At 43.4% G+C, this 26,799-nt stretch overlaps 2 protein-coding genes across 2 annotated transcripts in view; one reads left to right on the top strand and one right to left on the bottom strand.

The window, feature by feature from the left end:
• The window catches only part of LOC308394818 (uncharacterized protein), a 41,703-nt gene extending 35,165 nt beyond the window's left edge, over window positions 1-6,538 (bottom strand). Inside the window, exon 1 of the mRNA XM_080879368.1 lies at window positions 6,503-6,538. The gene's annotated coding sequence lies outside the window, so the exon portion shown is untranslated. The remainder of the gene's footprint in view (window positions 1-6,502) is intronic.
• On the top strand, window positions 1,954-26,728 carry mxd4 (MAX dimerization protein 4). Its single transcript, XM_080879370.1, has 6 exons — window positions 1,954-2,173; window positions 2,824-2,923; window positions 7,645-7,674; window positions 20,549-20,663; window positions 22,768-22,930; window positions 23,350-26,728. The coding sequence occupies exons 1-6, from the start codon at window positions 2,110-2,112 to the stop codon at window positions 23,508-23,510; spliced, it is 633 nt and encodes a 210-aa protein (XP_080735496.1). The 5' UTR covers window positions 1,954-2,109; the 3' UTR covers window positions 23,511-26,728.
• The last annotated feature ends 71 nt before the right edge of the window (window positions 26,729-26,799 follow it).

Genomic DNA, 26,799 nt, shown 5'->3' on the forward strand with positions numbered 1-26,799 from the left:
TCTTCGAGCACACATATTCTCAGTCCTCCTTGGTATTGTCTAAATTCAAAGGAAACGCAGATAAAAAAAAAAGCAAATAATTCCTTTTTTCTGATCTGTGTGCATGGGAGGAGAAATCTGTTTACTGACAAGTAGGCATACCTCATAAATGTGTATTAAAAGGAAAAACAAAGCATGGAAAGCATTCGTGCAATCCTGTCTATTACATTTCTCAATGCATTTGTTTATTTTGGAGCATTATTAAGCGAAAACAAGAGTTCAAGCTGACACTCAATATTAAGTCATGCAAAACACAGGAAATAAAAGCTTTGGATGTCCATCAATTCATATACAACTTGATTCGCACCTGACTGTGGTTTCTGCATGGCTTGAGATGACTGAGCCAAATTCTGAAACCAATTTTTTTTTTCAAAATGTCAAACGATCTAAAATCACCCGCATCCTGAACAACGTGCACAGTTTTAAGTGGACTGAAAATTCTCCAGCTGATAGCAGTGACAGTACGGTTAATATAATGCTTATAAAGATGATATTCAAGATTTAGCCTGTTTTCTGTGTGTTTTTATAAAGATGGTAGATATTACATATATTTCAATTTGAGTTGGTTTGGCTGCTTGTGGCACCCGTACACAGCTTCACACATTTTAGCTGTACTCTTTTTTTTTTTTCTTTGCACATCGCACTTGTAAACTTGCTGACTGTCACAGACTTAATGTGTATTGTATTAAATCTTGCAATTCATGATATACTGCCTGCAGTTTAAGCACCACAAAGACCCTGTGAAACACATAGTATCAATAAAGTACAACAAGTACCTTTTCCTCATCATCCACACTGAAAGTCACTTCCCCCTCAATGGTATTTCTTCAGAAAGCACTCCCAACAATCTAATATCTGACTGCTAGAAACATAAACTGCCAGCCATGCGAAGCATCTGCAGGCATCCCCCTTATTGCTCCAGCAATTGCAACACCCAAAGTTCAGCTGCAAGCCTACACAGCTGAAAATTAATAAACACTAGGCTTCGCTTCTGATGCACTTTTGCAGATGAAATTAAAGGTGTTGCAGACAGAAAAAGCTGCTATCAGAGATAAAACTAGAAAAATTGGAGTCACACGATTTGAAATATGCTGAGTGATGAATCATGACCTTAAAGTTTTAGAAAAAAAAAAAAAAAGGGGGGGGGGGGGGGGGTATTTTAACGGCACTAAATTAGGTGAGTTTTATTTTATGTTATTTTATTTTGAGGACTTGGGTTTATTAGGACTTGGACTGGACAAAACCAGAGACTTTTTTTAAACCTCAAGGTGGATGCTTTGCTTTTTTAAAACTGCTTTGTAAAAACGAGTTGAGAGAATTTCAAAGGAACTATCTTTATTTTCCTCAAAATACCAGACAAGAAAAGTAGTTCATCTCATATCTTTTGCACCAGTAAAGCCTGCATACTTTCTGCAGACTCATAAAAGACTTTCACAATGACTTGGGCAGGAAATGAACACGAATACTGAAAAATTTTCTCATGTCACACACGCATACGTGAAATTGCTGACGTATATTTAACGGAAGACAAAAAAATAGACCTTGTTGACTAACAGACCGGAGGGGGCAGTTTACGCTAAAGTCCAAGACCAAAAGCATACTTTTTGAGAAGTCATTAAATTTGGCAACCAAAACAACATCCCAAGTTCAACCGTAGCACACGCCCAAGACTTCCTTCCAGCCAATCAGAGGGCTATTTTCCCGCCTCAACCCTATCATGTACTGAGAAGGCGGACAGCTCAGGCTTGTTGCTAGGGCATGTCCCTGCTCGCTTTAACTGCGCTCAGCCAATAGAGTCGGATCTTATAGTTTCCGCCGAATTATTGGTTGAGACGAATGCCAAACGTTTGCCTATACGGTTTTCCTATTGGCCAGCGCTTCCATCAGTCATTTCAGTGAGTTTTAGTTAGCTGCTGTTGATATGTAGTTTGGAGTCACCAAAGACTCAGAAGTGAACGTAGCCGCGCATACATACCGCTCTGAAACATTTTTTAACGTTTTCATTCCATTCATTTTATGACTTTATGACTAAGTAGTTTCTATTTTTTTAAATAACGAGACAACAACAAGATGGAGCTTAATTCCTTGTTAATTCTGCTGGAAGCTGCAGAGTACTTGGAAAGAAGAGACAGAGGTATTTCAAGCTAAACAGACAAGTTGTCAGCATTTCTAAGCCAGTAATTATGTCGTAAATGGGGATTGGGACGGCAACTAACTTCATTTTTTAAAAATAATTTGTTACGTTTTGACGTGCACTGCCATAGTGCAGGTATGATGTCACTTTACAGACAATGGGACATAGACCAGGCGATGGGTGCAAGCTGCACTCTGGGAGTCTGTATGCTAGACAGTGATAGGTGTAAATGTTTAATTTATAGTGTGTCATTTTTTATAAAATATGTTAGTATCATTTCCGAATGTGTGTTGTTGCAATCGAGTGTTTTTCCTTTGGATTTGGATGTAAGAAAATGAGTAAACAAGCCTGACATTGAAAATATAGGACAGAAATCGTTATGCAGCGGTGGCTATATCATAATATAGACCTCGGTGCTAAAAAAGAAAGAAAAAAGACTGCACTTTAATCGATCTTATTAATGATTTATTACGTGTTGTTCCTCTTTAATTGAGTCCCCGGTTGATATTTCACGTCTCAACTATTTCTCCAAAATGACTCACTGTCATCTATTATTATTAGGATGATTGTAATTGTTTTTGTTTATTTGCTTTGCCGTCCTTGCAGACCAAGCTTAAATGTAACACTCATTTTGCTTTCTGTGTTTACAGAAGCAGAGCACGGGTATGCCTCGGTTTTACCGTACAGCGCCGAGTTTTCCCGAAAGAAAACGAAAGCCTCGCCAATTTCCAAAAAAACTCAGAATAATAGGTAAATATAATCCTTTCTCCCTTCCCCCCAGCTTTATTTCTGACTTCATGCCAGCTTATAAAAACACACACTCACTCTCTCTCTCTCACACACACACACGCTGTCTCACTCTCCTGTCTGCTGCCTGGGCTGGGCTCTCTGTTTTGGGCTCTCCAGTAAACAGTGCCACGCGTACACTGTCAAGCCTGCTGCTCTCACTGTTCTGTTTCACTCACACCTATCTCTGAGAGGAGAGAAAACACCGCATACGCCCGTAACCTTTCGTTTCTGCACCTTGTCTCACACAGTTGCATCCAACCTCTGGAACTGTGTGAAGCTTTTAAACAAATGTGTGTATGTGTTTGTCTTTTTTTATGTGGTTGTTGCGTTTAAGCTTTCGTGCTTCTGATGGAAGTAAATTGATATTTGGAAAGGAAAGGGAACCTCAGCCCAGCACACCCAGAGTTCATTACTGGTGTTGTCTGGAGGATTGAGTTGCTCCCACCGAGTTTAACCCCTTTATTGTGCAGCTGTGTAAGAAGTTAAAGCGAAATTACATAAGTGCACGGCATAGCTTTCAGTTTCGGTTTGTCTGCTTCTTCTTCTCAGACCAGTGCCATTGGCAGATTAAAGGTCATTTAAAAACAATCATGGCAATTAATGTGTGGCTGTGTAATGTGTGACCTATGAAGTTAAAACACCCGTGCAGGCTTATGTTTGCTTTCTAAAAGCAAAAATAAAACCATCCAAACTTTCAACTAAAAGTAGGCCATGTGACAAAGAAAAGCAGGAAATCCTCACATTTCAGAGGCTGGATCCATTTAGTGTTCAGCTTTTTTTCCCCATCCCCACCAGGCATGGAGAAACTTGCTTTCTAGGCTACATGCAAATTTGGTTGCCCTTCGGTCTCATTTACAGTAAACAGGCTATTGTTGAAATGATTGTGTCAATCTAGTTCCGTTCCTTAGAAGATTAACACATTACGATCTGATTTAATAAAGTGAAAGATAGAGCTGGGCGATATATCGAGTTTTTAAAAAATATCGATATATTTTTATACGAGATATAAGATGTGACAATATCCTTTATATCGATATAGTCTATGTTACGTTATAATTATACTTGTGGAGCCGCAGGTTTGCCTCTCTTTCGTCCACTTTCGTCTTTACGCAACGTTACTCGGCCTCGCCTCGCCTTCACTGAACACAACTCCTCGTCCCCCATCGCTTCACCTGCAGGAAGCGACAAGATGGACACGGCAAATCTCCGTTAACGAGTTACTGCGCATCGCCCCGTGCGTGGGGCTGGACGGCGTCAACGTGTTAGCTAGCTAACCACGCTAACGAGCTAACCACGCTAACGCCATGCAGCCCAGAGGGGCTGCACGGACTAAAATCCTTTCATTTTCTCAAAAGTTGACAGCGCGCCTTATGTATGAATTCTGGTTGTGCTTGATGGCCGCGAACCGATTTTATGTGGAACACGGCGCTCAGCAATCTGTCAAAAAATGTTTTAGTACGACTTTGGTAAGCTACGGAGCTGCACCGCTTGATGGATTGTCGGAGCATTACGGCTGAGCCTCGCGGAGTGATACGTACTGTGCTTCAACGTAATATTACCCTACTGTGTATAAGGACTATAAATGGCACCTGTTAAGAGACGCGGTTGCGAAGCGGATTTCAAACTCCAGGCTGTCAGTCACGCAGTACAAGTTGGGAACAGAGCAGCTGTGAAATCTGTCTTTGTTATTGTGCTCAGCATCTTTTAGTTTACATTTTGACTGCACAATTGTGAGCTTTTTGTTATGCACAAAAACAACATTGTTTTCTTTTATTTATGGAGCATTATTATTTAATAAATGCTCATAATTTATTTTTGAGTAAATTTTATGTACATCTGCTCTATGTTAATAAAAGTGCCTGTGTGACATCTGGGACACAGCTTTGACTAAGAACTCTCTTTTTGTTCTTACTTTATGGCTTTAAAAAAATATATCGAGATATATATCTTATATCGCCATCCAGCTAAAAAATATCGAGATATGAATTTTGGGTCATATCGCCCAGCCCTAGTGAAAGATAAAAAAAGAAGGGAAAAAAGCATTGGCTAATAATAGTTTAGGGAAGCAAAGTGTGGAAATGGCTCGGCAGTGAGTCTGATGGTTACGACAGTGCACGTAGATGTACGCTAGAAAGTAGTGTCATTACGAAGGGTGACACAGAGCATCGGAATCAGCAAATAAGGTGGCGATTGCTGACGCCAGTTGCTGTTTTTTGTCCTCCGTGTCACGCCAGTTTTGTGTCAGGTGACTGCTGAAAAGATAGCTCTGTAGATAAACCCCTTAAGATGAAGAGCGAAAAGGCTTCAAATAATTGCAGATGATACTTAATAATATTTTGATTTAACTGGCACAGAAATGAATAAAACAGCATTAAATAAACAAAATAACAAAAGTGTTTTTGCACGCATTTCTGACATGGGTATCAGACTTTTAGTGTGGCTCCATTCCCATTGTCTCTGTTAACTTCCACTCCTGTTTACAACGTGTGGGTGTTCTGATATGAAAGTGATACTTGCACTCGTTTGGCAGAAATGTGAAAGCAGCACCTTCCACATTCCTCTAATCCACAAGTTAACGTGCATTATATTTTGTGTACACCCGTGTGATCGAGTGAAGGGGTGTGGTGTGGATGTGGCAGGTGGGTGCGGCGCCTGAATAAGGCGGGCATCTACGCAAGCATATATGACAAACACCAGACCACTCGCTGGGCTTCATGCAGCCAGGCCTGCGTTTCCATACAGAGCTTGGGGCACATCCCCCACCCCCGTTACGCCGTTTCCCTTTTTACACTCGCCCTCAGCTTCTTCTTTTTTTTTCTTTAAGTGTAGACAGGAGCTGATGCAGGCTCCTAGTTATAAAATCAGAACAAAGCAGTAATGTTTAATGTTACATCTGCAACCTAACACGGATAATGTGTGTTAAAGCGTTTACTTAAAGGCTGTTATGGCCTGTAAATGGCCTGTATTTGTATAGCGCTTTTCTAGTCCCTAAGGACCCCAAAGCGCTTTACACAACCTGTCATCCACCCATTCACACACACATTCACACACTGGTGATGGCAAGCTACAATGTAGCCACAGCCACCCTGGGGCGCACTGACAGAGGCGAGGCTGCCAGACACTGGCGCCACCGGGCCCTCTGACCACCACCAGTAGGCAACGGGTGAAGTGTCTTGCCCAAGGACACAACGACTGAGACTGTCCAAGCCGGGGCTCGAACCGGCAACCTTCCGATTACAAGGCGAACTCCCAACTCTTGAGCCACGATCGCCCCATATTACCCTGCTTCATCGCTCTGTCACACCATATGTGAAAATTTAGGTCAGCTGACTTCGTTTTCCTCCTCTAATTCCTTGATTTGAATGTAGGAAAACTTTTTGAGTCCTCCCAGCTTGCCTTTTGGCCATTTGTAGCTCATAAAAAAGTGATAAAAGGCTTATTTTAAATGCCTCTGATTGTTAGAGGATGATTTTATGACATGTAAAAGTCCTCCTCATGCCATCCTGTGGTTTTACATAACATGTAAAGGTGTGGGCTAACCTGCTGTAGTTACAGGTCTGTGAACATTCTCTTCCTCGGAATGATTTCCTGGTCGTGCCCTGTGCTTTGACTGGGACATTTCCCTGATTTGTGCAGGTTTGAATAGCACAACTTCCTCCACGATGGCTCTTTGTCGGCTTCTAAGATCAGCCGCCCAACATCCTGTGTTGTCTTTCGGGATGATTTTGTGCAGACGCCACATTATAGCAGTCGCACGGTCAGCTGTAACCCGTTTTGGTGCGCAGGACGGCGTTGTGGCACACAGCTGTGGGAACCAGTGCTTCGCGAGCACAAGGGCGCCTCAAACAGTGGAAAATGTGAAAAGGCTTGTTGTCAGTCTGTCCCTTTTGTTGTTGCTGTTTTTGTTTTTATTGCCGTGGTATCCATGACGGTCTCATGAACAGAGGGCCTGTTTCAGATGGACCGCAGTGCCCTCGCCGCTTCTGGCTGCGTGTCATAATAGGGGTTCTCCTCGGAATAGCCCACACACTGATGAATTCTGTGGCGTCCGGGCCTCCAGACGTCTGAGAGTGTTTTCATCCCGTGTCCACGCTGAGCAGCCGCGGCGGGGGCAGTGGTGCGTGGATGCTGTTTGTATATGTGTAGAGGGGGGCAGGCAGGCTGTGTCACAGATACAGCTCTCTCTCTCAGGGCCATTTTTGCCCTCGTGTGCGTGCTCTCTGACAGATGTCCCACAGAAATGGGAAAAGATTTTAGAAGTCGTTTATCATACATTTCCCAGTCTTTGCATGTCTGTGCCCTTGATCCACCTGACTGGTATCCATAGACAACAAATTTGTCCTGTTTTAAGCATTAAAATACTGCATTTATTTCTTATAGTACAGCAGCATTCAAATGCTTAAGGCCTACAGCCACCGGAAGGCAGAAGAGCAAGAACATAGAGATGAATCTAGGCTTCTCTTTGATCTCTTGACACACATTTTTCTGATTGTTTCTCAGATCTGTTACTTAACATATTTGCCCAAATTGCTTTCATCTGCCTTGCTCTCTGATCAAAACGTGTACTAACTAAGCCTCTCACTATTATACAGAATCTGATGTCATGTCAGATGATTTTTTTGTAGTATTTTAGTAGTAGTAGTGTAGTATTCCTGCCCTGACAGTCATCTTTGTCATTTCAGATCATCGCACAATGAGCTGGAGAAACACAGGTAAGATGACATCTGACCCCCCTCGATCTTGCCTGTGTTTGATTGTGTGTTGAGTGCGTGTGTCTTTTAGTTCCTGACATAGGTAGTAATTGAAGAGCTTCATGGGGGCTTTCAGGTATTTTCTCCAAATCAGAAACACTAGTACGACAGATCAGATCAGAGGTCGTCTTCAAAGAGCCAAAGATTTAATCTGTTAATTCTTGTGCCTGAAAAACAGATAATAACCTGATTTCAAAGAGCACCTTCACGCTGTCTCCGTTTCACGGATGAAACTCGTGTCCTTGTGAGGAAGAATCTTGGGTTATAATCCTGCCCAGACTGACACTTTGAAAAGAAAAGCAGTAAATCTGGACTTCACCTATCATTCAGCACTGAAAATGGGCTTTTTCTCCTTCCTGGAGGCACAGAATCGCAGCTCATGGTTTGCTTGTGTGTGTGGGGTTTGTGTTTTTTTACTTCACAGCTTTAGAGTTTCTTGTCAGGAAGCAAACGTCTTTTTGATATCAAAAAGGCCTTGCTGCTTCAGAGTAGATTCTTTAAAAATTGCCTTGCAGACAGGAATAAGAAAACAGCTGATGTGACTATCAGCATGTGAGCAGTGGCTGAAAAGGGTGTGTGAGTGTTTGCGTGTGTGAGCGAGCATGACACATGCTGTCACCCACGATGAAGGCCAGTCACATGGCCGGGAGTGAGTAATGGATGTGCGTGGCAGAGGGAAAAACAAGCCCGGACATATTCCTCCCTGACCTGCGAGGCACAGGAAGGCCCCGGCTGATTACACTGCAGGTGTTGAGACACAGGAGTTACCTCATGTCCGACGATGGGTGTGGCTGGTTACCAAGCGCCTGTGACGTCCAGTCAAACTGACAAAAGTGGGTGCCAGTAAAGGGTTTACTCACTTCCTTTGTCATCACCGCAGCCACGAGTTTCTGAAAAAGCGGAGTTTTCATGACAGACATGTCACTGATTCCATGATGGAAGGAAAAGAAGAAGAAGCCCTTTGAAGAATAAAGTTGCGTTCAAACACTCCGTCACATTGCATCATCACCTGTGACAAGCGAGGAGTTATTCTGTATAATTTCATGCCTTGTGTTTTTTCCTGTTTTTGCATTCACCATGCCCGTTTGTGTGGAAACATCTCCACCCTCTTATTTGAAATGACAGGGCTGCATGGTCACAAGGTTTTGCCACGTGGTCCACCCTGAGTCAAACCCCCGTCTGAAAGCGTGGCCACAAATTACATGGTCAGCCACTATACAGGTGTTAACAAGGCTCAGACTCTGCCTTTTGGCACAGCCATGTCTGTTGTACTAGCGACCGTCGTGTGACTAATACGCAACATTGAAACTACTAATAGTTTTTTATAACTGACAAAAAAAGAGACTTCTGAGCTTCTAAAATGAGGCAATTTTTGCTCAAGTACCTTTTGATTTTCTTTTTAAAGCTAATGGCGGCACAAAATGAGCAACTTGAAGAATGTTTTCCTCATTTTAAACGGACATTTGCGTATGACTATCAAGAATCTGGCATGCCACTTGACCACGTTATCAATCGTGATCAGGCTTTTGTTGCAGTCACACGGAAAGTCTATATCTGATAACCAGTAGCTATCATCCAATGAAGATTTAGCATTTTACATTGTTCATGCGCAAATTTATTTTTGAATTTTTAAGACTTCCTCTTCCACACCGACAGATGGACTAAGACGCCTTATCCTAGATATATGAAGCCTTGAATATTCAGCTGCTGGCCTCAGAGTCAGATTACCTAGTATATGAAACTTGCAATGAACCTTTCTGACGAGCTTCTCACATTTGATTTGTAGCTTAAAGATATAAAGAGAAGAGCTTTAACAGACATGCTCAACAAAAGAATTTTTAACTTCTGATTCATAAGAAAACCAAAAGTCTTTAGGTGTCCTGTTCAACCAGTTTAATGAATGTATGACCAGTTCAGGGGTATCTGCTTAAAGCATCAGCCCTGTTTGATCTGCAGTATCGCCTCAGAAATCTGTACCTCCCACACGCCCTTGGACGCGACTCCAGGGAGGTGGCTGCTGTTTGAGCCCTGACTCACTGTCTTTGTTTCTTCGTGTGTTGTTTTTGTTTCCCCCGCTGCTGCACAGAGCAATCCTTGTACTATACATTCACGAGGTAGATAAGGTGGCGGATGAACGTCTCCTTAGAGGCCGAAAGGCATCGCATGTAATAGTACCAAAATCACGTTTTCTTGCATGAGAATGTCCTCTAACCAGATTTTATTAAATAAGGGAACACTTTAGTATGCAGTTTTTAACTTTGAGCAGTTGACAAAAAAATATGAAATTATTTTGTTTCATTAACAACAGATGTTAAAATAAAGGAGATAAAACTGGAAAATGTTGATTGAAATTGGGAAAGACCTGATGTCAAACAAGTTTGGAAGGTGGTTTTCATCTTTTAAGATTTTTTTTGTTTGGTTATTACTTTTTTATTGTTTTTTATTTATTTATTGATTACTTTAAAATTATTTTTTAGAACTGTTTGTCAACAAAGATACCAAACTTTCCACATGCAGCCAAGACTGAAACGGTGTGGCTAATCGATACATTTGCTGAATAATCAGCTAAATGATTAATCAACTATTCATTGCTGCTGTTATATGAAGCTGATTAAGTTGGAACTTTTTGGCTCTCTGGGTACCGTTCGCTGACCTCGTGCATGCTAGGTGTCTCTGGCAGCTGCTCCGGAGACACCCTGCATATATTTGTGTCCCATTATCAGAGTCAGTCAGCTGCTTCGTGGATGTGGAGTCCCACAGAGTCGGCTGTCCTGACACTTATCTGCTGCAGCCTGATTTTTAGCTGTGACAGCTCTCTATAGACCATCTCTTGAATGACTGTGCTGCTTTTTGTTTTTTTTTTCCTTCCCTCGTCAGACCTGCAGAGCATCAGCTCAGAGTCTATGTGAAACTTAAGTGCAGTGTGTTTGTTCTCCACGAGCATTGCTTCCTTCCCATTTCTGACTTTAACCGCTTTTGATCACGCTTATGACAGCTCAAGTTTCCTTTTCAAGCAACGCCAAGAAATTACGAAACTAGATGTTTTACTTTCCCACATATCACCTGTTTACAGGAAGCCCAAGTCCAGTCTGCATAATCTAAGCTGTCTGGTATGTTTGCCATGCCTGCCTCGATCGAAAAAGAAAAGAGAAATATTTAGAGTTCTATTTTTATCCCCACCCATTTTGGCTCTCAAGTGCTCTTGGTTTCAGTTTTTCGAGATCGTAGCGAAGCTCACGAGTTTGCAGGCTGATTTCGACAAACAGTATCCTCTTACACTACGCTCTGTATCACACTGCAGACAATGTGCAGCAACTGTGGAGCACCCATTGAACTCGGCTTTAAATTTACATGCACTTCATGGACACGGGAGCAAGCCCTCCATTTGTCATGGTCTAGTCTTCTCTCTAATTAAATTTACTCTCCATGTTTCTTCTACTCCCAGCTGTGAATGAATCACTTTTTTTTGGCAGTGAGCAGGTCCTTTTTTCCTCGAGTGAAGCACACTTATGTGTGTCTATGCCGGCCGGGCAGCACCTCTTTGAGTTACGGCAGCGTGCTGGTGGGAGGGATGCCCATCCACGGCCCTGTTACTTCACCTCCTTGACATCTTTTCTTTGCCCCACCCCCACTTTCCAGAGTCCACATCTGTCTTTTCTGTTATCTGTCTTTTTTTCCCTCTTCCTTCTCCTTATTCTCGCTCTCCTTTTCGGCCCTACTAAAAGCCCCTGAGTCAGCAGAAACTTGAGGCAGCGAGGAAGAGAAGGAGGGGCAGGGCTCTCTTCCTTCTCACTCTTTTTTTCTTAGTGACAAAACTCATCTGTTCCCATTTCTCCTGTTTTGAGGTATAAATCCTTGTCGTGTCTTCGATTTTATACCTATGTTTATCCTGTAAATGTGCAACGCTGCTTTTAAGGGCTGCTGTATATCCTGCTTGTTTTGCTTATTTTTTATTTTGAAGTTAAATGTCATGTTTGCCTCTCAGGGGCTGCTACGTAATTAAAGTTTGGAAAGTTTTCATTTTTTCCTTCCAGTTTTGGTTTTGGTGTGACGTCCTCACATGTGACTGCATGTGCACTTTAGTTCCCTGCTGTCACAATGCCAGTTAAATTCCCCTTTTTGTTGGCATCATGGAGGAATCATTGTAGTTAATGATGTCTTGTACGCAGTCTAATTACAGAACCTGTAGAGCAAGGATGTTGTTATTTGTCATGAGATTGAATCAGCCAGTGCTGAAAGAGTCAACTACATATAGTCGACTATATGGATAACTAAGTTTTTCTTTTATTATCTGGAATAGTTTAAAGGCCGGAAATTATTTTTCCATTATTGTAGTTGATGGTTTTGATTTTAAAATTGTGTAAAAAATTCAAGGTGACATTTTTAAAGTGACATAAAACTGAAAAGTGTAAAAAAAACACACACACAAAAAAACTGTCTGCAGACGAAACAGAACAATCTGGGTTGAGTTAAAGATGCAGTGGGAATAAAAATAAAATCTAGACAAGCAAAGACTGGAGGGGGAGAAGAGGCTTAGTTTGAACTTTGACAGGCCTCATCCTGCAGTTCTCTCTCTGATCTAATGGTGCGCTCCATTTGAAGTGGGAAATCAGAAATCACGACTTCCAAGTTGGAATTGTCAACTGGGAAAGTCAGAAAAGCCCCACCAATGACATCACAATCCAAGATGTCGACAGAGCATGTAAACAGTAGTAAAAATGTAAACTGTCTGCAAGTGTCACAAACGCACTGTTAAGTGTTTGCGACACGCTCAAAAAAGCATGCACTGAGCAGTGACGGGGCTCTGTCCACCAACGTGCTACAGCAGTGTTTTTAAAAAAACAGGGATTGCATTATGTCGCTTGAGATGCATGAATGGCTCTACTTTATGTATGAGCAAAAACAAATCCAGTTTTTCCTCGCTTTTCCGACCGCTACTACGAATGCTGAAACGCAATCAACTTGGGAGTTACGCCACTCCCAGCTTCAACAGTCAGCTTAGAGGTAAAGGAATACACAACTGCTGGGGACTACTCCTCAGACGTATGTGTGTACGCTAAAAATAAGTCAGTGGCAACATTTGACTTTTTAGAGCCTAAACAAGGCGTAGGAGGTCTAGTTCTGTCTTGGATTAAAAATTCCATAGTGGATTTTTGTCTTATGGCACTAAATCCTGTTGGATGACTCAACTTAAAAAAAATCTTATATATCTGTCAACTTACAATCAAAATGTAACAAACGTAGTCCTTATTAGTTTGCGTCGTTACCTGGAAGAACATAGGTAAAGAGAGTAAAGTTTGGGTTAGCTGATGCTTTGTCCTAATACATGTGGCCATGTTGGCGTGTAAAAGAAAAGGTTTGTCCAAACGTGTGTGTGTGTGTTTACTTATCCAGGCATGGGACAGTCTGGGTTTGTAGCTGAGCTGTGTGTGACTAAAGGGTAACAAACAGGCCACAGCTGGACGTCAGCAGCAGTGCTCCCATGTGGAATTTTCTCCACCCTGAGGTCACCCAGCTTTAAGAAGTTCATCAAACCCGGTTTTTTGTAAAGCCCGTGGACGATCTGCTCTGGCGGGTGGGTGAGGCGCGGGGGGTATCTTTACACGTAATGCAAATATTTCAGGCCACCGCAGACCTACATTTACAAAAGAATGTTCTCGTTCCAGCTCAGGTGTTACTGTGTTCTCCGCAGTAAACTCGGCTCGTTGGCACAAAACAGTCGGTGCTCATAAAAAAACAGCAGTGTAGGATGCACTTTAACAAGGTGTGTGAATAGCTTTGGGGTTTCCAGGATAGGAAAAAGAGAGCAATTAAAGAAAGACGCAACTAGACACAGAAGTGCGATGACTGAACCATTCATGGTTCGGCCATGGCTGAGGAGGAGGTGGAGAAGGAGGAGACAAAGACATTCTTGAGTGTTGCTGAAGGGAGGAACTTGAGGCAGTGTAGGACGTGGCTGTTATGTGTGTCAGCCAGGCACCCTGAAATTCAGGTCAGCGGAGCATACACACATACACTGGAATGCAGAGTTAAATAAGAGAAGCGGCTTATGGGGAAAGTTTGAAGATGGATGGCAGGTGGGGTCACAGAACTAGCAGGCCGAGTATTACTAGAATGCTTCGCATTCAGCGCTGTCTGCTTTTTTGGCACAAGTGAGCCCCAAGTGAATGTTTGTATGATTATGCACTGATAGGCAAGATTACAGCTGCAGGCATTCTGGTTTTGCACTTTTGTCCAGCAGTAGTTTTAAACCTTTTGGTAAGCGAGCTCTAAATCAGCTACTTGGAGAAACAACGTAAAAGTGGAAGGTAGTGGAAATCTCTTCTTTCCTCTTTTCCTGACCCCTCTGGATTTTTTCGTAGGCAGGCCCAGACCTTCATGCAGGACCCCACCCCACTGCTCTAAAACCCTCCTTCAGATGTAAACAACTCCAACTTTTACAGTCAACATGGAGCCAGGAATCCTCTCTCATGCCACTAGATTCCTGCATGTTAATCATTGACAAGGACCATTATAAAACCAGAGCGCCCCATGTCAGGGGAACGTGTTTATGGTGCTTGCTGAACTTGTCTCTGCTAGTCTGTCCCAAGATTTGCGAGATGTACTTTTCATGGCACGCAGGGAAAGGCAATTAATGTCCAGGTCTGTCATCTGACGTTGGCATTGAAATGGGATGTGCAGAGAAAAAACCTTCCTCTATTTTTAAGCCTCCGCCATCTCTGTTTCGCTCGCACGCTCTCCCCTTTAAAATCTGTTTGACATCTGTTTCTCTGTTAACACCGCAGTAAGCTGGCTGTGCTGAGAAAGGGATTTTGTAATGATCCTCGCTCGCACAGGGGGGATTGTTTGAGTACACGAAAACAATCAAATGAATCTAATTACTTGGCATTCCCAAGCATGCCCTGTGGAAATTCCAGTTTGTTTTGTGGAAATTGTACTACAGTGAGTGAGCAACACACTGCTTCTACTCTTTCCTGTTGTTTAATCACCAGAAAAGCATGCTGAGCTTTTCCTTTAGAGTAATTCACCGATAAGTGAAGTAACCTCCCTCTGCCTGCTTTGCTGCAATCGTGTGTGTGTTTTCAGGTTTCTGTTTGCTCCTTGCGTGTGAGAGCAGAGTCATGTGAGAGCGAGCTCCATGTTCCTGCCGTCAGGAGAATGTGTTTATGGGGGACTTGTGTCCGTCTGTCTCACCTTACAGAGTTGTCACTGCACACAGTGGGCGTGTGGGTGTGGCGTCCCCGATGACAGAAAACAAACATAACTCGTCCCAGACGACTGACATTTCATATGAGCGAGATAAAGACTTCTTGTGTCTCCCTGCGCCTCGGTGCGTGCCTTTCTTCTCACTGGCGTGGGCAGCGTGGTGAACCACTCTGTCAGTTTCACATGAGCGTGTCTTATTTTTCTGCCGTCTTGTTTTCCGTGAGATTGCTGTTAAATGGGAATGCTTACAGGGCTGACCTGCAGGGTGACAGTGAGACTAATAAAGGCTGGGTGTGTCTTGTGTTTCTGTCGGCAGGCCACTGGGCAGGGTCTCAACTTCCCTGCTCTCTCACTCCTGAAGATATATTCAGCCTGATATAAACCTGTAGCAGAAATTGCCATGTTTATAGCTAACAACAAAAAATAGTTTTGGTTTCTATGGCTGCATGGATGGTAACTGTACAGGTAGTACATTTTTTATGCAATAAAAGGGGGCGTGGTCGTTTTCAATGTCAAGTTTATGGTGACTAGGCTGTTCATGCTTGGCTGCAAATTCGCTCTCTGAGCTGCAACCTGTCGACCGTGTTTATGGTGCTGTTTTCTGACTAATAACAAGCTCTGCTGTGGTTAATTGTACTTACTACCGGGTTTCAGAGTCTGTGTGATACTTAGCACTTCTGGATCTGGGGGAAAAAACACAAACAACCAAAAGGTTAAAAGTGGCTTTAAAATGTGACTTGAATGTATGACATCACGGTGCCTGTGTCCATCTTTTATATGCAGTCTGCGGTTATGTCATATAATCAAACAAGCAGTCAGAGAGTCACATGGGTTTAAAGCAAACCTTCAGGTTAAAGAAACTTATTTAAAAACAAATGTAATCACATGATAACCCAAACTAACTACTGCAGGTTATTTGGAGGTAAAACCTGAAGTGGACAAGTACAAAATATCAGTAGGAAGTCCACAAGCATGTGCATGTACAGCTATGGTAAAATACATGGTCTTAGCCTTGTTTTTTAAGCTTTGCTGTAAGAATAACGAATAAAACTATAAGAATAACAATTCCTCAAGAACACAGTTTTTGTATCCTCTCATATGCGTCTTGAGATTGAATGACTGCAGTTCTGTGCCTGCTTAAAGCTGAGCTGATCAGAAACTCTTCTTCATCTTGATGTCTTGTGGGCTCAGCTCAAAAGGAAAATAAACAAACAGGCATAGTTGTTGCATTTTCTGCTTCTGGGTACTGGGGCAGCTCTAGCACTGAGAGCTAGCATTGTATCATGGCTTCTGATGACCTTTGACCTCTGTTTAGTAGGCCTGGCCCTGTGCCAGACAATCCACTCAGCCCTGTGCATATGGGTGGAGGAATGTGCTGGGCTGCAGTGAGCTCATTAAACAGTACAGTGAGCGAGGGGTGAAGGTCTGTTGTTTGCACTAGCTCGCCTTCTCAGGCCCTTTGTGTGCCGATGGAGCCTCCTGAGGGACACTGTGTCCACCAGGAAAGTGTGTGTGTGCGAAAACACTGCACAAATGGTCACTGCAACCTTTTTCCTCTGGTGCACAATACATCAATACCCCTAACGTGCACACCCAGCCTGCCACAGATGCACTTGAGCTGGAAAACAAGATATATTGTTTTCCTTCCAAGGCCCAGAGTGTGAGGAGGTCTGTGAGAATGGCCTGATCTGTACCCGACAACCTTGGAGCGCAAGTCAGCAGTTTGGCTTGTTCCAGTTTCAGCAGTGTGCAGCTTTCTGAGCAAAAGTTCCTTTTTTCTTTTCACCTCCCCGGCGTAGTCTGTGCTTTGTTTTGGCTCTGAGCTGCTGATGGAGAAAAAAGATGGAGGGGGAGGGAAGGCCAGAGATCAGACACAATCATCCCGTGGTGGCAGCACATGAGAACAGTCAGGTGGTGATTTCTGGGCAGAAAACAAGTTGATCAACCAGATTCACTATTAAATCCTCAACTGCAGGCAGGAGTATGGGGCAGTCTGATTTAGCATTTTTAGCAGTTTTTATTTGCAAACTTTTATAAACAAACAAACAAAAGGAGACCTCTTGCAAATATTGATATTGTTGTATAACGAAGCTCCAATCCTTTCAAACAAAATCTGCCTCAACCCCAAATCAAAGGCTATCCTATTTTCATACCAGACAAATTGGAAAATTTGCAGTGATTCACAACCATGTGGCCCGGTGATGGGGGCAGTCTGCTTCCCATCATTAACATAGCATATGCGTTCACCTCGTGCAATGCTTTGCACAGCGGTTTTAGGCAATCTGATAAACACTGCGTGACCGGGGCTTTTTTAAGTAATAACAAACCTGTGTGAGAGGGGGTCCTAAACCCCGCTCCGAATCAGCTGTGTGCTCCTGAAGAAAAATTTCTCGTGGCGGGAGAACCCCTGCTGCTGCTGCTGCTGCTAATGCGAGGGAGCTTTCAGGGACACACGTGCCAGGTTTAATTCTCTTAATTATATGCAGCTAAGCGCCTGATTCTTCTCGGCCGGGGCAGAGTGCACACTTTTGTTACTGTAAGGTTAACTAGTGGGGATGGTGTGGGAAAAGCTAGGTGTTTCCCCTCATTTTAACCTTTGTGTAATGCTAGGCTAACCATATGCTGGTTTCACCTTCATAGTTAGTATTCAGATATCAGAGCAGTATCAATCTTCTCATCTGAAATAGTGAACAAGTGGGTTTTTGTTCACCAGTTTCATGAACTGAAGATCTGCTAAGATACGTTTTTTTCTTTAACCGCAGAGATCACATTTGAGAAGAATTCTTCACAGGGGGGCAACGACGAACTTTTTAGGTGCAGCCGACAGACACCGGTCTCCACCAGTCATTGCATATGAATGCAGAAAAAATAAAAACCAAAGCTTCTTAAAGACTGACCCATTATTGCTTGATAGCAGGTGTGGACTGAACCAAGATCGACTCAAATTTTGAAAGCACAACCTTTGTAAGCCAGAGAGCTTCTGGAAACAAATATTTTGTCTCTGGCCTGCAAATTCTTCTTACTCATTTTTAGCTATTAAAGTTGGGTATATATTAAAAGTGTTCTGACACTTGGATGGCAAAAGGGGAGGGGCCTCCTTGAGGTTTTCTAAACCTGTCCAGTGGGCTATATTTGAGTCTTTCCCGAGCCGATTCTGTCCCCCATCCTGGGGGAAGGCAACTAATCCGGCATAACAAAGCGAAAAAATGTTACATGTAAGACCCTTTCCAAGAAGCTGTTAGCCCACATATTTGGCGAATCAGCCAACCCTAGCAAAATAATATTTTCATTTTGGTCCCGGCAGCATTTCACTTTATTTTTTTATCTTTTTTGCAGCTGCAGAAAACATGGGTGTGGTCTTCTCCCTTTGGTGGCGAGTTTGTGCGTTTAACTCTTTGCTCATTTGTTTCTTATGTGGTCAAAGGGCACCAGGGCACACTTCTCTCTTCTGCGTGGCAGGTAAAATATGAGGCCAGGATACATGAAGGGCCTGAGGTGAATAACACTGGTGAAAAAACACGGAAAAAGAGTTTTCTTGAGGTGGGTAGTCGGGCAGAGTATTCAGGGAAACGCCTTGTTTTTGTTTTTTGTTTTTCGCTATGAGAGAGCAGTGGGGGCAGGGTGAAGTGCAAGATGGTTGCCCATTGGCTCAAGTTACCCTTTGGATGATGCGTATGGAGCGCTGCCTAGTGCAGCTGAGCACACTGCACTGAAAGGGTCCTTTTTTCAAACCAGAGAGAAAGTCATCCACATACTCGGACCCCGCTGCAGAACTCCTGCTCCTCCCTGCCTGCTTCCCCTGGCTGCAGACCAAGCGCTTCATGTGGCTCGAATGGGGTAAGCTGGAGGTGGCCCCCACCCCTGTCCTCAGAAGACACTTGTTTTCCAGTGGGATGAGGGTGTGTTAGTGTTGGCAGGGTGGAGCAGAGAGTTGAAGGGGTTCAGCGGATGGGGGGTTAGGCGGACTTGCCTCCTGGGAGAGGAGGTAATAAAAGACTGAGAGCACTTTCACATGACCCTTTCACACACCTACGTGCACCTGTAGAGAGATGACACGTTGTTTATTAAAGCCATATCTTTCTGTTTTTAAGATTATTTTCTTAATAATTGTGCAATCAAATCCATCAAAATCGATACTGTGCATGAAGTGAGACTGGTCAGATTTATTGCCCGCAAGATGTCTCTGGTCGAGGTCTAAGTGAAACAGACGTGGCTACTGAGATGGTCTCATTTTGCATAAAAATGAAGGTGACGCCCTTCCTGAAAAAGAGCTGGGGAGAAAAAAACACAGAGTGTGTAAAGATTGTGTATGATTGCACACTAACCGTGGACTCAAAGAGAGCCTCATTTCTCTGATTAGGTTTATCTAAGCTGCGGCAATGGCTGGTGGAGACCTTGTGTTGTTGGAGTTTGTTTACCATATAGTCAGAGTTCCTCAAAGGAACAGGACAAAGGCAGTAGTGGTGGTGGTGGAGGGAAGGCTAGCTCAGAAGAATGAAACAGTTCATGGACTAGCTTGACTAATGGAGGATTCAAAGGCCTTTTTGAACAAGTCTGAATGGAGCAAAGTCAGAGAGGGGATCTTGCTGATAGGATCTTCTCTTAAATAACATACAGTATCCATAAAAAATGTAACTCTGTCTTCACTGTCTCTCATATAAACATCCAAATGACGCTGTTTACTCGAGGATCCAGGGCAGGGTTGTTGGCCTGCAGGGCTTTGGCAGGGATGCAGGGTTCACAGTTTCGCTCTGCGACCTTATCACAGCTGCCATTTTGATTGGTGACTAATTTTTGTCTCTTCTTTTGCACGTTTTCTCAGTTTTAGCGTACGGTGGGTTTGCCATTTTGCGCACACGAGGTTTGGAAAATGTCGGTCAGACAGCTGTGCTGGAAAGTATGGGGACTACTATACTATGCACAGTGATATTTAGGTCAGCGTGTAGCACACTGGCACTCTGCCCATACGCTAGTGAGTGTGTGCACATGTGTTCAGAAAATTGTGAGCAGGTTTGGGGAATGAATAATCACCTCATAAATGAAAAGTGCATACATGAAAATCCCAAAAGTGTGTGTGTGTGTGTCACATGTTAGCTTACAAGAAGAAGATGGATAAACCGTGGCTGGATTTCTAACAATCTAATCATTAACACAGTATATCTCACTATTTTTATTATAATATTTGCAGTTGCTCGTGAACTCTTGATTAGTTCACTAATCACTGTTTGACGTAGCTCGTCTCAGATCATTACGCACAGCAGTGACAGTAAATGTAAGACTATCTGTGTCAATTTTGCACAAGTACAGCACAGCCTGCGCTTTGTTGTGGATGAGGAGCTTTGAACATGACTAACCACAGATCCTCTGAACCCCTCAACCCTTTGAAAATGTCTCACGGTCAAGCCCAGAGTCAAAGTGAAACCAAGCGTGCAAAAGAGCGTCAGGCCACGATCGCGCAACATTCGCTCGCGAGAGCAGGACATGTAAAAAGGAAAAAAGAAAAATCGGTGTGTGCTTCTCATGCACACACCGATTTTTGTGTGTGCATGAGGTTTTGTGGAGGTTCTTTCTCACTTTCTGCCGGTGGATGTGTGCTGACTCACTTCTGTGTTTGCTTGTGTGCTTGCAGACGTGCCAAACTACGGCTCTACTTGGAGCAGTTGAAGAAGCTGGTGCCTTTGGGTCCAGACAGCACGAGACACACCACTCTGAGCTTGCTAAAAAGGGCCAAGATGCACATCAAGGTACTAAAATGCACAAACCTTATGAATCATTCAAGTGTTCACGTGGCACATCGCATGCTGGATTTAAGCGACGCATACATTTTAATGTTTTCACCAAGCATTTATCTGATGGAGTGTTAGGGCCACTTTAAGAAAAATATGTCGTTCTTTTTAAGATTATAGTCAAAAAGTGGAGATTGAAGTTGTCGTTTCAAGTCAAACAAACTGCCAGGGCTGCTCTGTAAAACGCCTTGTGTACATGAGTTAGTGAAACAACATCAAACATCAGCTGTCTTATTGTGTGTTGTGACACAGCATATCCCCTCCGTACCGCACGAGGGTGTAACCATCGGCATCCTCTCATCTGTCCATTGTCAGCTATTTCATTTTGTATGAATCCGACCAGCTCTTTGAAATTTTTTGAGGCTTTTTCTTTCTGACCAGAAGCAGCTTTCTGCACCATCTGTTCAACATTCTTATATTTGTCACCACACTGTGTTTAAGTGCCAAAAGAGAAATCATTTCCTTGTTACTAAAACTGATTCGAGTGTAATTTCATTAACTCACAAGGCATTTTGTAGAGGGTGCTCTTAAAATAACACAATGCGGCCCTAATACTCTTTCGCAGTATGATGAGTGAATTTTTTCCTTATATTTTATTTTCTGAATAAACTATTGACGCTCCTCTGTGGGGAGGACCCCCCTGGAGGGGCACCGAGCCACTGTGCATGGGTGTGAACACCCAAGAGAAGAAAAATTAAATTAAAAATTAGATCCAAGTGAGAGGACTTAACTTTTTCTTTTTTTTTTTTGCTTTTGGAAATGGGGTCATACCAGAAGAAGCATGAGAACCTCTAGACTAAGCAAACAGAGTAATCTAAAAATCTTCTCTGTACCAGCTTCATGCTCTACTTCTCCTGTTTCCTCTAAGTAATTTTTTTCTGCACTTTAAGTGTGTCGTTGTTTTCTAATTGTTCAATCAGGATGGATCGGTGCTCAATGAAAATAAAAATCAAACAAAAAAGAAGAAGAAAAAAAAAATCTTAACACAGAGCCTTCAAAGTAAAATATGTGGGAGACTTTGTGGCTGATGTTTAGATTGTGTATTTAATATTTGGCTTTGCCAACTTTTCCTCCATGGTTCATTAAACTGTTTCACTTCACAGACACCAAGTGACGTGCTAAAAAATGCTCTGCAGCAGCAACTAGTGAGCGGAGCTTAAAAAAAGTAGCAGCAGTGCTTCTACCCGTGCTGTAGAAGACCAACCATAAGTAGACTTTAGGACACGCCGCACTGATCTTGCTGTTTACAAGCAGCAACAGTGTGGTTGGTGGAAAATCCAGACGTAGCGAGTTTTAACCCTTCATTTCCTGTTTACTAAGCATGTCCTCTCTGCTCAGACGACCTGCGCTAATTCTCGGCATTGCGACCGTTTCTTCTTACGCGAGTTCGCTTTGATTCACCACTGAAAACCTTCATATACAAATAAGGGCACAAAAAAAAAATCGAACCCCACTCTGAGTCAAAATTTGACTTTGAGTTCAAGTTTATTTTTAGTTTCAAACCCGTGAACCTCACACAGTCATTTGGCTACTTCCCCAATAAAATGTTGAAATTCAAGGTCGTGTTGTAACTTTGACAGAGATCTGATTTAAAGCAGATAGAAGATAAATCTGGTTTCATTTTTTTGTTAACTTGATGAGATCAAAAACAAGAACTAATATTCATGTTTCAGCTAAAGTAATACTTCACCCTGCAGCAGTGATACAATAGGAAAATACTGTGGTCGTCACACTAGGAAGAAGTGTTGTCTTTTACTGCAGAGGAAGCTTTTTTGGTCTGGATTGTGGGTTTAACCATGTGTATTATGTGGTGTGCAGTAAAGAGAAGGCAATTACTAGAACCCTGCACAGGCATGGACTGAGGTTGCAGATGAAAAAAATCCATGTCTGCAGAACAGACACCTTTAAACCAGTCTTAAGTATGCTAAGGAAGAAAATATGTATACTAGAGGTCTTCACTTCAGTTGCATACTTTAAAGGCAGAGCAAAAACGGGGAGGTGGTCCAATCCGGTGAGCATGGTCGTTAATTTTTCGGCATTTTTGTGTGTGCTTTGTGTGCAGAAGCTGGAAGAGCAGGACAGGAAGGCTTTAAATGTGAAGGAGCAGCTTCAGAGAGAGCACCGCTACCTCAAACGCCGCCTGGAGCAGCTCTCCGTGTCCGGATCTGTGGAGCGCATTCGCACCGATAGCATGGGCTCCACCATCTCCACCGACTCAGAGCAAGGTAGGCTGTCCTTAAAGAGCCAATCACACCTTTCTGGATTGCACTTAGACATGGATTGCGCGCCGTATTATTAGAGTACACTGTAAACGCTCTCCATGAGCCGGTTCTTTGTGCCTCAGATGTCTCTGTAGTGCTTAGTTTGAACTGTTGAGGTATGTTTGATATTCCTGAACGAGGTAACACACATGCAGTTGTTTGTCATTGTAAGGGATTATCTGCTGGGGCACAAAGATCTGGCTGTTTGTGCGGAGGTAATGGCTGCCTAAATCCGGGTTTAATCTCCAGGCACAGCAGGCTTCCTAATAAATATGCCCACGTACTGGTTGTGTGGAAATAAACAGTTTCTTCTCTCTTGATCAGTTTCTAGCAACACTAAAACCCCCCAAAACATTGTGTATTTTTTTCCTTCTTGTGTACAGAGGTGGACATCGAGGGCATGGAGTTCACGCCTGTTGAGGCAGACAGCGTGGACAGCATCAGCGACGGCGAGGAGGAGGACCAGTACAGCCTCCAGAGCAGCTCCAGTGACAACAGCTACACGGGCACACATTCCCACAGACTGCAGCCACACCACTGTTAGACCCATGGCGGACATCCATCTGTCGACCAGCTTCCTCACCCATCCACGCTTCCCTCACCTCATCCCCCTCCCTCCCACTCTCCCCCTTTTGTGTTCACCTACGCCGCCCACTACCTACACCACCTACACAAGACCACGATGGCAGTACCCCCGAGCCTATTCTGTCCACACTTAAGACTTGCTGACTTTTCCTCCCTTCTCTGACCACTGATCCTACCTCACCATACTGTATCCTGCCTGACCCCGCCCCCTCCTTACACACCTGCCCTTTTTACCACCCAAACAGCGCAGAGCAGAGCTTGTAGTTTTTAATCTGGGTTCTGTGGTCAGGTGCGCAGCTTTGACCTGTTAATTGGTTCGAGAAAAGTAAAAGGAGAGAGTTATTATCAGGTGGCAGTAATACCACACACAGTTTGTGATATAACAGATGAAGCAGTTTGGTTTGTTCTGCAGTATATGCAACATTGGGAACCTCGGTAGTCATTTTCATCATACAGATTCTTCCCTTTTACACAACAGGATTGTGCAGGAGGTGTCCTGTCCTTTCCTTGAAACATCTGATTGGTGAAAAATGACGAAACCTTTAGAGTTTCTCATTTGGAGGCGGTGGCAGGATGTTCTCAAACCGCTGCCACCGCCCGAGCGTACCCAGTATGGGAAGCATTTTGCTTCACTTTTCGTGCGCATCGAACAAACAAAGCACGACTCTGATACCTTCACAGTCACTGTGCACTTGCGAGAAGTTTATCCACCACATCGAACTCTCCACAAAACGGTGAATTAAGCTTGCCCTTAAATGTCCAAACTTCTTACTGACTCAACTCTGCACACATGCTGAAAATGTGTCCACAGACCACCTGAGAAGGTTCGAGAGCTGCAGCAGAGCAGGAAGAATGTAAATAGATGTACAGATACTGTAGAAACCCTCGTGTCTCCCCTCTGGTTGGGTTGCCTAACCACTACTCCACACTACTGACCACTACACTATACCACCCTATGGTGTGGATGGACTACTATGTCAAACAATGAGAAAAAAAAAGGAGTTTCCTCAAAACTAAAACTCTACTCCTTACATTTGACTCAAATCTTGTTTCCTTCTCAGTAGCTAATTGATGTAGCAATAAATACATGAGGCGGGTGCTTCCTCTGAGTGTTTAATCGATTCTGGCAGACCATGAGGTTCTATGGGAGACTTTTTTTTTTCTATTTTTCTTTTTTTATTTCTAGATGGGGATTTGTCGCTCACCATTAACAGACCTGCATCTCCTTCACTAACGGATGCTTCTCTGTGAGCGCGTCACCATCTACCTAGATCTCGCATTTCTCTGCAGCTCTTGTCGCCTTCTCGGTCAGAAGTCGGTGGTATTTTAAATATTTGTTTAAATCGATTAACAAGTCAAAGCTGTAAACACCCGGGAGGGGAGGGAGGGCAAGCTTGTAGTGATTTGTTCATTTTAGAGGCACTCGTTTTTATCTAACCTAGCAAACTAATCACTTTCCTTATCCCCTCGGCTGATCTGTGGCTTATTTGCGAAGCTTCGGGCACGGCTGAACACCGATGTAGGTGAACCTTGTTCTCTAACCCGTCTGTAACTTATGCACATTAGTCACTGTTGACGAACGAGGCGCTTCTGTCGCTCTCTGACCGTTTAATAATCCTTAGCCCCGGTCTCTGGCAGTCCTTTAGAGCTTGGCACTTTAAAAAGAAAAAGAAAAAAAAACACACAGACACAAAAAGGGGCAGGCCATTGAGACGGATCTGACCCCACCCAAAAAAAAAAAGAAAAGAACTACAAAAGACTCGAACGAAAAAGAAAAATACTTGCATACAGAATCTACTCGTCACTGAAAGTGAGTTTAGCTAGTGTAGTCTATATTTCTTGTATTAAATTTTGTATTATATTTTCCTAAATGTTCTCTTGTAATGAAAAGACAAAAAAGAGTGAGTATATCTATCTTATCTATATATAAAAAAATATATATATATAAATATATATAAAAATATGAGTGACAGCCAGACAGACAGGAGGCCAGGCTTGATGAAGGGAGAGTGGGAGCAGGGGAGCTGATAGACTGGCCCCTCTCCCTTTGGGTGACTCTCCTGCTGTCATTCTGTGCCTTGGTGAGCCTTCGACCTCCCTCATCCTCCTCCTCTTTGGCCCTTACTCAGGTCACGCTCCCCCCTGTCCTCTCCCCCTCTCGCTTGCATCCCTCCCTCCTCCTCCTCTGGCGGGGCCTTTTTTTAATTTCAACGTGAGACACTTCCATGCGTGAGGGCCGCGTGAAGAGAGAAGACCTCATAAATGAGTAAAAATTATCCTCCCCACCTCCCCCTTTATCTCAGTTCCTACTGAAGCCGCTGTTGTACTACACCCTGTCCAGGCACTCCTCCGCCCTCTCGCTGCCCGCCCGTCTGCCAGCGCCGCCTCTGTCATGGAGATAAAAAACAAACACACACACACACACACACACACTGGTGAACTCCCATGGCAGCTTCCAGTCGCCCCGAATGGTCACCGAAGGGGTTAAAAACTTCTGGGCTTGAAGCGTGTTTATCTTTATTTTGATTTTTTTGTCATTTTATTATTGTTGTATGTTGACTTGTTTGTTCGGTGGGAGCCACTGGGAGAGGAGCGATAAAAAAACAGAATAATCCAATCAATGGCAGCTTAACGGTGTTATCCTCCGAGCTCCCGGTGGTGCGTCCCAAACAAAGTGTTACCCATCGATCAGGGGACCTCTTGAGACACAGCAATATTACCATCTTGTGCTTTCTGAGGGAGGGTGGGGCGGGCGGGGCGCAGGGTTTTTAAAGACAAGCAGGTGGTTTTTGCTCTTGACTCTGTGGTGCATTGTTTTTTGTTTTTGTTTTTTTTTGGTGACCAACTCTTATATATATTTTTTAATTTTTACCTCCTATCTGCACTCTCTCCATATTCTGCAGGAGGGGAAAAGAGTAACTATAGATGAGGAAAAAACAGCTGTTTGTTTTGGGGTTTTTTTAATCATCGAGTTTACATTCATGTCAAAGACTTTGTACATGACTGTTTGTAGCAAAAAATGTCCTTTTTTCAGTTTGTCAGTCAAATGAACAACTGAGTAAACCATTACTAAATGGCATATTCTCTCGCACAGAACCTCCCACAGCGATAATTGACATAAAAAGAAGCAGAAGACAAAAAGAGGGAGGGAGCGGGACGATGAGGCGGTGGGGGGGGGGGGGGGGGGGGGGGGGGATAGATATGAGATTAGAGATTTTAAAAACACATACATATATTTTCACTCAGTG

The sequence above is a fragment of the Rhamphochromis sp. 'chilingali' genome (genome assembly GCF_963969265.1).
Source record: "Rhamphochromis sp. 'chilingali' genome assembly, chromosome: 4".
In the NCBI taxonomy this organism is placed as follows: domain Eukaryota; kingdom Metazoa; phylum Chordata; class Actinopteri; order Cichliformes; family Cichlidae; genus Rhamphochromis; species Rhamphochromis sp. 'chilingali'.

What these genes read in the sequence shown, in the direction of transcription:
- mxd4 (XM_080879370.1), top strand. Translation starts at nt 2,110, where the DNA reads ATGGAGCTTAATTCCTTGTTAATTCTGCTGGAAGCTGCAGAGTACTTG. An exon ending in CTTGGAAAGAAGAGACAGAG is followed by an intron (nt 2,174 to 2,823) that starts GTATTTCAAGCT and finishes CTGTGTTTACAG; the next exon opens with AAGCAGAGCACGGGTATGCC. An exon ending in AAAAAAACTCAGAATAATAG is followed by an intron (nt 2,924 to 7,644) that starts GTAAATATAATC and finishes TTGTCATTTCAG; the next exon opens with ATCATCGCACAATGAGCTGG.